Source organism: Parus major, chromosome 1 (assembly GCF_001522545.3).
Source record: "Parus major isolate Abel chromosome 1, Parus_major1.1, whole genome shotgun sequence".
Classification (NCBI taxonomy): domain Eukaryota; kingdom Metazoa; phylum Chordata; class Aves; order Passeriformes; family Paridae; genus Parus; species Parus major.
Genome location: NC_031768.1, coordinates 62,526,367 through 62,538,523, shown reverse-complemented (window position 1 = coordinate 62,538,523; position 12,157 = coordinate 62,526,367). Strand labels below are relative to the sequence as shown.

General features: G+C 40.4%; 1 protein-coding gene across 1 annotated transcript in view; it reads right to left on the bottom strand.

Annotated features, from left to right (window-relative positions):
• The window catches only part of FAM124A (family with sequence similarity 124 member A), a 42,432-nt gene that overhangs the window by 28,968 nt on the left and 1,307 nt on the right, over positions 1-12,157 (bottom strand). The window contains exon 2 of the mRNA XM_015628093.2: positions 2,588-2,619. Within this exon, the coding sequence (XP_015483579.1) occupies positions 2,588-2,619 (32 nt within the window). The remainder of the gene's footprint in view (positions 1-2,587; positions 2,620-12,157) is intronic.

The following is a 12,157-nucleotide window of genomic DNA, read 5'->3' as shown; positions in this document are numbered from 1 at the left end:
TGCTGCCAGTAAAAAGCATTTTTGGTTGTCTGAAGCTGGGACATAAGGGCAAAGAAGAAAAGAAGTGAGAGTCTGCCAAAAACCCATGGTCCAGCCAATCCACCAGGCAGGGCTTTGAACTGCTGAAGCAGTATGCTGACCACAATAGCTGCTGCCATGTGCTCAGGGGAAAAAAAGTACTAGAAATAAACACAGAATGATCCTGCCACTGGAATTTAGCAGTCGATGAGGTTTTCTGACTTGGGGGGTCTGGAGTTCCTGTTCAACTTTGCATTGGTGCAAAGTCCTGCTGTTTGCTCAGCTGCTGTGATAGAAACTGTAGTTGATTCACTTGCTAAGTCTTTCTCAACCTTTTCTTGGCATGTCTGTGGAAAACTCTCCAGAGGAGTTTATCCAAAAAGATAATTCATTAGTTAAACACTGAAATTGGAGCCCCACTGGTACCAGCAAATAGGGCCCCTGCAATCCTTCTGATTTAGATAAACTCCATTAGAACAGGAGCTTCAGGTGAAGCAGCTTCAGGTAACAGAGATTCTTTCATTCCTAATTTACAACAGCTTACTTTGTGCTACACTAGGGCTTAACAGCATCATTGATTAGACTGCTTTCTGCACTGTGAATGGTACCACTTACTGAATCTTTTCCCCAAAGAAATTAAAATTTCCAAATCACCTTTTTTTAAATCTTTCTTCTCCAACAATCTTTGAAATGCATTACATACCCGTGACAGCCTCTGACATGAAGGTATTTCTATTTTACCAAAATTCTTTCATGCAACTCCTTCTGTTACTGTTTCAGTGTCTGACCAAACCAACCACACAAACCCCTCAAAAGGCGAAGTTAAATACTGCTACTTGTGAAGCTGTATCACTATAATTTGCCTTGGAAGCGGAAAAGAGAAAGAGACTCTTCTGTCTCCTGAACTTGTTTGTCTTTGCTGGAATGATAATACCTCCTTGTACTGACAAATTACTGGTGTTGAAACACAACTGCAATTGCCACATACACTGGACAGCAGCAGCCAGCAAGACACTGAGGAGACCATAGCTAATGTGACACACTGTAGCTGCCACGTAACAAAAGATTCATTCCCCGTGGAAACACCTCATTTAATAAAAACCAAGGCATACAAATGCAATTTGCTACCTTTATTTGTAAAATGTGCAGCAGTCATGCAAAGTTTTTAAGGGGTTCAAACCAAATTTTTAAATGAGGAATACTCTACTTGCACCTTGTCTTTTGAACCAATCTGCCTCCTTTAAGCAAGTAAGTATGAGTCACCACCCAAAAAGTGGAAGAAGTTGGCAGCATATTCCCCAAGCCATCATCTGAAATGGTGAGCTGAGAGGGTGGTGTGCCACACATCTGGTGTAACCAGGCAAATCCAATATGCCTTCGCTATCACTGAGAAGCTGATTGCTTGGATTTTGCCTCCCAATCATTTCAAAAATTATGCCTGACAGTGAGAATCCAGAAATCTATTTAAACAACAGAATTTAGGAAAAAGCTGCACTAAATTCTCTCCTTCTCAGACACACACACACTGAGCAGATGGAGGAAAGACAGTGAGTTCCTTGCTAGTCACATCAGCTCAGGAGTCAGACATTACGAATGCTGTCTCATCCAGCTCTTGTTGAAATCAATTAAAGCCCTTCAGTGAAGACCACGGGAGATGGAAAATAACCCTCTCCACACTTCAGCCAGAATGTGTGAATGAGAAAAAAACTGTCAGCTTTCTTCCCCTCTGATTTTCATGGTGCTTAAAGATCCAGATTATAAAACACAACTTGTCATCTAGGAATTTTTGATGTGCTTGCTTGGCATAAATAAAGCTCACAGTCTGTGTGTGAATCAGGAAGACAGACATCACTTTGCACTTGGACAGGAAGAGATAGCAGCAGTCATACATGAATAAGCATTATTGCATTTCAAAATGCTGCAGATGCAGTGTGTTCTACAACTAAGGAAGTAGATGGAGTGAAAAGTGTTCCTTGTTGCTCATTTTGCACTGGTGAAAACTAAAGAAAAAATAATCCAGACACAGGAATTTGTCTTTTATCAGTTGGATAAACTGAAAATCAACTGGCATTGTAAATACAGAAAGACTGTGTCTAGAAAGTCTAGAAAATCTGTGGCACTTAGTAGAGCATCTACCATCTCTGAAATAAGAAACCGACTTCACTAGAGTGGCTCTGAAGAGCTTTGTTGGCATCAGCTTGCAATAAACATTCAATTATTCCTGCATTCCCAGCTCTAATGACATTCACCACTGCAAACTCCTTTGGCCTGAGGGCCCATTCACACTGGCCCACACAGTGCCTATAGATTTTGTTCTCATTTTGCCTTGCATCCTTGTGAGCGCCAATGTTTAGGACCTTACACATGGTTTGTATTTTGGTCAAAAACATTCAAACAGTTTAATTTTCTATACTGTTCCTAGACATGGATCCCAGGAGAGAAGAAATGGAGGCTTTACTGTGTCAAAGCAAACTCTGTCAATAACACCAGGCTGATGTTAATAAATATTAGCAGAACAAAGGAAAATATAATAAGCCATTTAAAAAAAGAATCTCAAAGTTATACTCACTGCTGGTAGAGGACATACGGCTGTACTCAGACCTGCAAGACAAAGATTTTAATTAGAATGTATTAAATCTAAAAGAGATAATGAAAACATTACCAAAACTAACACACAGTGCTTATTGAAATAGTTTGATGTCCATCTAGAACTCTTTTTGTGCTAAGAGAATGACTGGAAGAGGTTTTGAATGCTGCTTCAGAAAAACTGAATTTTGAAAATATGTAAGTAGAATGAGTAAATTAACTATGGTTTTATCTAGGGGTTATTCATGCTACCTAACTCTAGGTGTGAATATAAAAGCTCAGAAAGTTCTCCATAAGGAAGAAATTGTCTGCATCAGACACAGGTTAGGAATAGAAGTCTACTGGGCTTTGACTAAGCCCCTCTCCTTCCTCACTTTATGTCCTCTAAATGTTGCTTTGCAGATCATGTTTTTGGACATCTTTTTAAGAGAACTCTGTTTGATGAGTAGAATTTTTATAGTTCTACAGTCACAACTGTCAGAGAAGGAGAAAAACAGAATGCCAAAATATAAACATTTAGACGACAAAGCTTTTTGCTTTAGTAGACTGTTCTCTTCTTGAAGACATCTCAGTAAAACTATACAGCCATTGGTTCTAGTTCAGTGCACACTGGATTATCTGTGAGAAAAGTCAGAGCAGTTAAGTATTTTAAGCAACAGTGCAACTAATTTTTTAGTTGCATGTAACTCCAAACTCCTGAAAACTTCATTCTGAGCTGAGTAAAACATAGCCCATTCATATCCTGAAGATTCAGAAATAATAAGGTAAAGCAAACATGCAATCACTTAAAATTTAAGGGAAAAAAAAAAAACCAAACTCCACCGCTGATGCCCTATCTATGACCTTTGAGTGTTTAGATTTGGAGTTTACAGTTACACAGCCTCTACCCTCACACTTGCTGCATCCCCAAAACAGACCCCATGCACCAGAGCACTCTGCCACCATAAACACATGGCCTGTGTGCCCTGCAGTGCCCTGAACAGGCAAAGTGCTTGTTTTGGGAGCCTTGACACAGCTCTTGGATTCAAACCTAAATGCTTGTTTTATGTAATAGTTACAGCAAATTTGCAACATTGCTTTGAATTAAAGAAACCACACGAGCCTTGACTCCCAAGAGATGTGTTTGGAAGTAGCTACCGTCTAAGCATATTCTCAGGAAACCCTCATACTCTGGGCTATCAGGCAACCAAGGGAATAAAGGACACCAATCCCACATATCTAGAGTATCTGCTTTTGATTTTAATATGGACATATCTCTGCAGAAGGAAAAAGCAATTACAGTCATCCCCATATTTCACAGCTTTGCACTCAGTACTCTGCAGACCAGATGCCAAAACTACTCGTTGGGTGAGAAGACGTTGAGGAACTACCCCCAACTCTTGCCAATCCTGCTGGACTAGTGAAAGATGACACGACCTGAATTTTTTCACAAAACTCATGAAAAAGGATTCACCAATACCATTGAGTGCCATGAGGTTTTCATAGTTTTTGGAAAAGGTCTGGGGAAGGAGTTGCTGGTAGGGGCTAGCAGCTCTCCCTCACTCTTCTTTGCTACTCCTGCACCCCCAGCCACTTTGATAAGGCCAAGGAGCAAGGACACATCTTTGTCCCACTGGCAGACACCGGAGGTTTATGTCATTAGCAGCCACTCTCAGGCACCTCCTCCATGAATCAAGTGCTACCCCTCAACCCCAGGACCCTCATGTAGCTGGGAAGGGCAGAGGCAGTAATGACATTGTTGTCCTGAATGTGAGCTCACTCACTGCCCCGTGTGCAGCACCAATTTACACACCAAGACGAGGTATTCCCACTTATTTTGTCTAGTTTGTGCAAAGCAGGGAGCTGGTGTGGCCCACAACAGGCTGGCTCCCCGATCATCAAAGCTCCACACCACATTTTAGCAAGCAAAGAAAACAGGGTCCACTGGCTACCAGCCATACAGTTCTGTTACTGATCAGTATTCTACCTTTGACTGGCCACATGTTTCTCTCACTTCTCATGCCAATCATCAGCCCATCCCTTGAGTCAGTGGGTTGAGAGTTGATGGTCACAATCTCCCCTGACAAAATTGCTTTCTACCCAGTTAGAGCTGACTTCAGCACAATTGCTGAAATTAGTTGGCTTTGTTAGTTTCTTCTTTATCTTGTGAGTTCTGCCAAATGTCCTTGTGCCCCATGAATTCTGCATTCTTTGTGCCCACTATCAGCAGCACATCCCTCTCCCCAAGCTTTGCTAACCTCCCCCTACATCTGAGACCACTGAAGCACATCAAGCCCTAAAATTTACCAAGGCAATTCTACTGACTGATAAATTCTAATTTATCTTTCTAACACCTGGACATCAACATGAGCAGAGAAGGAGACCTTCTTGCTCCTACTGCTGGGCAATGCACACACCACTGGTCTGGCCCTAGGCAGGGACCAAGGGGAAGTGATGCCAGGGGCTGGATAACTGCTATGCAGGCCATAAAACCACCTAGTATTTTCAGCAGCAAGTCACATCAGTGTCACTTGGCACCATGTAGATTTGAAAGGGTGTGAAAACTGTGCAACATGTCATTCTCCATAAGCCTAGAGGCAAGCAATATACATCCAGCTGCCTCCAAGCATCCCAGGCAAGGATTCATTTAGTCTGCACTTCTGTTTGAAAACAGCCTGGGGCTGTCCTTCAATGTATCAGTGTTCAGCAGTTGGCAGCTAATTCAAAATGAATCTGCACTGCTTGTATTTCGGATGGAAGCAAGACAACATTTTGCCTTTTGCTTACTGCAAGTGGGAACAGCATTCTATTACTTCACACTGTTATTTTATTATCCCAAAGTGCTGCAGGCACATTATAGGACATGGAGAATTAATGAATCCTGAACTGAGGGAGTAGCAGTCTGTGTACAGGCAGGACCTGACAAATGAAACAAGAGGAAAAAGAAAAAGATAGGGGGTGAGAAAGGAGGAGACAACAGTGTGCTGGGAGACTAATTGCACAGACACATTTTAACAGGCTTTAGAATTGTATTGCAGGAGTCTTTTTGTAGTTCCATTGTGGTTTAAGCTAATATTTAATTCATGTTTGTTGCATAACCGACATCCACAAATTAATAAAAAGGGTAATTAGGCTCAAAGGCTCATGTCAACCTCAGAAAATGAAATGAGGGCTGTACCCTCCCTGAGCTCCCTTGGTTGTCAATAAAAAAAGAGAGGTCTGAAGTATCTCTCCCTAGCTGTTGTCTAGAGAAGAAGCCTAGAGAAGCCACATTTCTAATGTAGAACCCTAGACCATGTGTCTAAAACCAAATGGGATGAATATGAGTCTCTCTGTATGCTCTCAGGGACAACCTGAATCACCTTTCATTCTCCCTCCAGCTCCTTTCTTTTTCTTGAGTCTAGTCCTTGAGAACAAAAAAACAAAACCACAGTGCTAGTAAAATTATTATTGTTCTCAAAATATTAGAAGAAACCATTCAGATTCATGGCATGCATTGGCAAGTGGCTTATAAATTAAATTTATTTTCTTTACAGTCAGCTATTTAAGACACAAAATTCTGAAGCTAGGATAAGTTTTTTAAGCTTTTTAGACTGGCACACACAACATACCCTTTGACAGAATTATGCATTAGAAAAATGAAGTACTGAAATAAACATCTCCTGGGGCATACAGGCTCTTGGACATCAAGTAACTGTATTCCTTTCTGTTCTTTTCATCCCTGTTTTAAACATCCTGAGTATTGGCTTCTATCATTTCCCTTGGAAGAGGATTTTCTCAATAGGATAACTCAAGAGTAAAGCACTCATGTGCTTTAATGGTGACACCTGGGAGCACACTGGGGCTCAGAGGTTCCAGGCCTATTACATGGTCTTGCAGCAAGCTATTTCCTCTGATAGATGTTAAATTATAGATAAAAGGAAAAAAACATCCATGACAGAAAGGGAACAAATAGAGGACTGTTCCCTTTATAGGCACATAATGAGAAGAAAAATTATCAAACGGGGTATTGAAACAGTGTGAGGTACTGAAAAGGAAGGCTTATAGCTCAGTCAAAAGACACATCAGTCTGCATAGAATGTGTGCTCAATGGTCAGCCCACCAGCAAAGAGGAGCTGTGAAGATGTCAAGAGACATTCAAACAGGAATGTGGAAGCCTGTCATAAAGGTGGGACCTCAGCTCTCATTACCACCACTGAAGGATCAGACTTGTGCATTATTAGTAAGAGCATCAGGAGCACAAAAGATACTGAATAATCCTCTGAGATCTCTGTGCACCTCCCACTGCTGATGGTTGATTCAGAACCTCAAAATATCCAAGAGAGGGAAGCATTCCACTGAGTTCCAGCAAGAAGCTGCTAGTGCAGCTCGCACTATTGCTGAATATGGTACATAAAAACACTGTAAGCCTGTTTCTCTGGGTAAGAACATGGCTATTTTACAGCTCTGGCTCACACAAGCAATGCAGCTACTCCGGCATCACTGGGTGCTTGGGTTCCTTGGGCACACGGATCAGCTGTGGCACAGCACCACCTCAACACAGCTCCAGCACTGTCAGCTGCAGCCATAAACAAACACTCCCAAGGGAACTGCCTGGGACAGAGGCCAAGTGCCGTGAAACAGTCTCCACCTGCACCAGTAAAACCTCTCGCCTTCCAAAACATCCTGGCAATAGTCTGCTGGGAATGATCCCCAAACCATGGCAACGTGGCAAAACAAGTTCCTGGCCCACGGTAAAACATACCCAGGAAAGACATAGAGGAGAGCTGGATGGCCCCATTCAAACTGATGCCATCAAACCATTTTAAGGATTCAACAATATGGACAACTCTGTCCTTTGCTCAGGGACACCCCTGTGTGCTGTTTAATGCACTGGCGTGGCTGGAACCAAGGTCTCTGAGCTGTGCAACATCTCTGAAGGCAGCCTGCTGTATAAAACAAACACATCTCAAGTAATTCTAACATAATACTATACCCCGATATGCCCATGGTCTCCATTGCAAGGGCTCATTAATCCCACTCCCCAAAATGAAATAGTAGAAAGTTAACAACCTTTTCTGCTCTCTGCATCCTTTGCTTGCCTAGGACTGATGGAATGAAACCTGCTGGAGTCACATTTCCCACGCCTTCTATACCTAGAGTTGTGGCACATTTCACTGTTTCATATTAAGTACTGTATTTAACAGCTTCTTTTCCTTCCCTCCCTCAGAAAATGCTCCACAGGGCACATGGGAGTATTTTACAGCAGTTAAAGCCCCAGGAACGAATTAGAAGATTTGGTTTTATAGCTCTGTCTTGGGTTTCTTCTCACCAAATTCCTGCAGGTCAGATTACGATCTGCTTCACCAGTCCAGCACAAATCTGGCACCCTCATGGTACTTCTGCTTGTGCACTCAGGATGAAATGGAATTACTCACAACAACTTGTCTCTAAACTCCTTGCTCTGAATTTCTAGGAAAGCGACAAAGAGAGATGACAGATTACCATTAGGAGGCTCTAACCACTACACTCCAGAGCTTATTACCAACAGCAATGTTTGAGACCTCATGGGACAGACACCTTTGTTGTATAAGGTTTGAAAAGTTGTTTGTCATCTTCCAGAAAGCCCCTGATGAGGCAGGACCACCCTGTGCTTTAGTGAGCACACCTGGCTGTACATCCTGCTCAGTGATTCTTCACAGAGCCCTCCCAGAGGGAGGCATCAGGTGGCATGTTATCCACCCATCCCAGGCTAGGGGCTGACCTATTCTCCTGAGGTCCTGGTTCTCTTAATTAACAACAGAAGAAGCCTGATTTATACCAAACATCATACCCTCACACACCTACATTCAGCGGAGATGAACCTCGCTGCTTGCTGGGACCTAAAAATTACAGATATCAGCATAGAGCTCATGGCCTCCAGAAGGTGATTTAAAGTCTGCTTCAGCCTTGCTTTCTGTGCCTCACTCCAGTGCCTGGCACTCGCAGGTCTGCCTGCCCCGATGTCCAACCAAACAGCTTCATTTCACAGAGTAAATCTGGCTAGAAATGGTGCCTCAACCCCAGTTTGTGACAAACAGCTCAACTTTACATTATTTGAATGTCAAATCAGAGACAACTTGAGTATCATGACATATCTGGACTGATGGGTCTATATATGAAGTGAAAGTGTCAGCAAAAAACCTCACAGCAAAACAACGCCCAAAACCCCAAACCAAAACAAAGGAAGCCCCAAGGTAAAAAAAGGCCTTAAAATAGCTTTCAACAACAGTGGTTTGTGTTCCTGAGAGTTTCTCATAGATGGATGAAATACGTGACAAGAGACTGACATGTCAGTTTGAAGGACTGCCATAAAAAGTCATGAGTGTTTAATTCCTTAAAGCCAGAAACATGAGACATGAAAGCAGCCTCTCACTCCAATAAACCATTCAGCTATTCATTTGATAATTTAAGTGACCCATTCTGACTGAGGACACACATGGATTACAGTATTCTTGATATTTTACCTCTAAGTGCGGTACAACTTTTTATTTATATATATATATAGCTGTGTGTGTTCATATTTATATTTAATATAGATTACATTTCAATATATTTATAGTTATATTTATATATTTATATATTTATAGTATATTTATATACTATATTAGTCATATTTGTATATTTATATTAAATATAATATATCAATATATATAATTTATATTTTTATACTGTCATACTTAGAATATGAATATTTAATATCTTATATATTATAAGATTTTTAATACTATATTATAATTAGATATAAATATAAATAGCCTGACTTATCTTCTACTAAAAAGTGTATTTTCTGTTTTAGAACCTCACACCTTTTACTGAACTGCAACAATTATATAAAGGCTTTTTTGATCTGCTTAAGAGATAACAGAGTCTCAAATAATTTGTGACTTGGCCAGGACCACACATGCAGCTAGGGAAAGTCATAAGGAAAACCAACAAAGAAGTATAGCACACTCCAAGAATGAACATAATCTCTGCAAAATTAATATGAGGAATGAGGGACAGGAGAAAATATAAAGGAGGCAACGTGCACCATGAAAATTAACTGTGACCAAACAGAAATGGATTTTGCTAAAATATGTTACAAATACCTGCATGGTACAGTGTCATAAACTACAAATATCTATTGTTTCTCTGTTTTGCAATGGATTTCTCTATATCTTATTGAACTGTTCTGTTGCTGTTACCTACTACCAAAAAATACTATAACCTTCCTTCCTCCCTAAAATTCATCAAATACTCAACGATTAACTACAACTTAATTCAGTTTGCATCATCAATATTTACATCTTAAACTAATTATACAAAAAACCTCCCCACCTGGTACTTCAGCAATGCCTCCCCACTTTCTCTAGAAAGATTAATAATTTATTTGAAAAACAAGTGGATGAGTTGCAAATTCAAATAAATTAAAAGTTATAAAGTCGCAAAATTTTAAATGACTTTAAAGTGAGGAAAGAAACTACATGTTTAGGCAAACTTTGAGACAATCAGTAAGCTAATAAGACATGGGCTCTTACAGCTGTCTCATTGAACAAGTGAACTTCTGCTGGGAACTGTCATGGATGTTGAAATATTTCGAACACTAATGTTTAGAACTGAGAAACTACCTGGTTTTCCACATTCACTTGGGATAACAGTCCTGAATACAGTGAATGAAGCTGATGCTTTGTCCTTTATATCAGTGGTAGCCAATCTGTCTCGTTGCCTCACACTCAGGCATGCCTAACAACTTCCAGAATTGTCTTACTTTGTCATCTTTGCTCTGCTGTTCAAAGACAGTGAAATAACAGCATTTGCATAGCTTGTAAAATGAAGAAGACATTAAAATTAGTATTTCTACAATTCATTTTAGGTAACTTGTTTTTCTCACTTTGGTGTTTTTCTTTGCCATTTTACTACAGTTCTGTAAACATCCACATTTCTCCTCCCTTCAATCTTTCTTCCACTTGTTTTTCCTCTCTGTTTTCTTTCAACCAAAGAAAGACTTCTATTCTTCCTAAAATGTTGGGTTTTATAGTACAAATTCACTACTAATACTACTACCAGAGAAAGTTCTGTGTTACATACTTCTGGACTAAGAGTTTTTAGTAGCAGATGAAATAAGTTTTTTTATACTAAAAACTCCCAAAATATGTTTCCTGAGAAGCTACAACTTGTATAGGCAAAGTCTCTCAGATCAAGGATTGCCAAACTATTTCAAATCTCATTAATAAACAGCCAATATAAACTAATTGGCTTATACGTTCTACACCCTTTATTTAGGTACTTGACAAAACCAGCTCAATCCATTCTTATTGGATTCAGGAACTCCAAATATGCTATTTTTGCTCAGCAGACTCTTTGCCAACCCTATTTACCAAGGCAAATGCAGTAAGAGGAACATATTTTTCCAAAGGATTAGGAAAATGAAGGGTTTGAATTGTAATTGATCTTGCAGAGAGTTTTGCCTGCTTTTGTAGCTGGCAGCCACAACAAAACCTTAAGCAACATATGCCCTGTGGAGTACTTGATGTGTTAAATTTGTCAGCTGCTCTAAGCAGCTTCAGCAGCCCAGGCTCCGTGTAAGAGCTCACACATCATTATGTACAATCATTGAGATGACAGGGGCGTGCAGTGCCTGGATTTACTACAGTCACTATCCACTATTGTTCCCTGAGTGACAGAAAGGGACCACTCCATGCAAAACTGTTACTGAATCACTCTGACGGCTGCTCCTCCTTGCTCTTTCGGAAGATGACTGCTGAAGCTAAGAATAGTTATTTTTTTTATTTTTTATTTTTAAATTTTTTACCATTGAGTAATTGGAGAAAAAGGAATACAGTTCAATTTAGCAATAGCTGTGATGGGACTGAGACAAAGCAAAATGCAGCTCTGGTTAGAGGGAAAAGCAAGTGCTTGTGAACAGTTGGTTTGGTGAGAAAGCTGAAATATAAACATTGTGAAGGAGACATACGCAACATGTTTATCAGAATTAAATAGCTGCTAAACAAAACTAAAAATAATAATTGAAATGCAGAGACCCATTGCTTTTCAAAATAAACATCAGTCCAAAGCACTGCAGTTATTAATTGCCATGTGTCCTTGTTCAGAGTCCTCAGACAGGCTCTTCCACTGACCTATACTTTCCAGTGTCATGTATGGGACAGAGATGCTTCATGAAATCGTCAGCTTTAGCACCTCATCAACACCAGACAGAGGCAGCTGTCACGCTGGTCCCCGAGGTCTAAAGGCTAATGTCACCAGCTGGGTCAAATCCTTCCAAGTGCCTGTCCCAAGGAAACCCAGGTTTTTCCATTCCAGATAAACACAGCAAATTAAGAGTGACTTGACCAGTCAAGGGGTTTTTGAGCTTTGAACCAGGCATGAGTTCACTGATTACTTTGTCTTCCTTTCACCCATGTCCCTCACAGGGACTAATCTGTATCTGGAAAAGAGGCCTGGATTTTTTTTCCTTGGAACTTATGCCACATAAAATATTTTAAAGCTTTTACTGTTAGATGGGCCCACAATACAAGGTGATGGGAAAAATCCTTAACTTCTCAGACTACAAAAG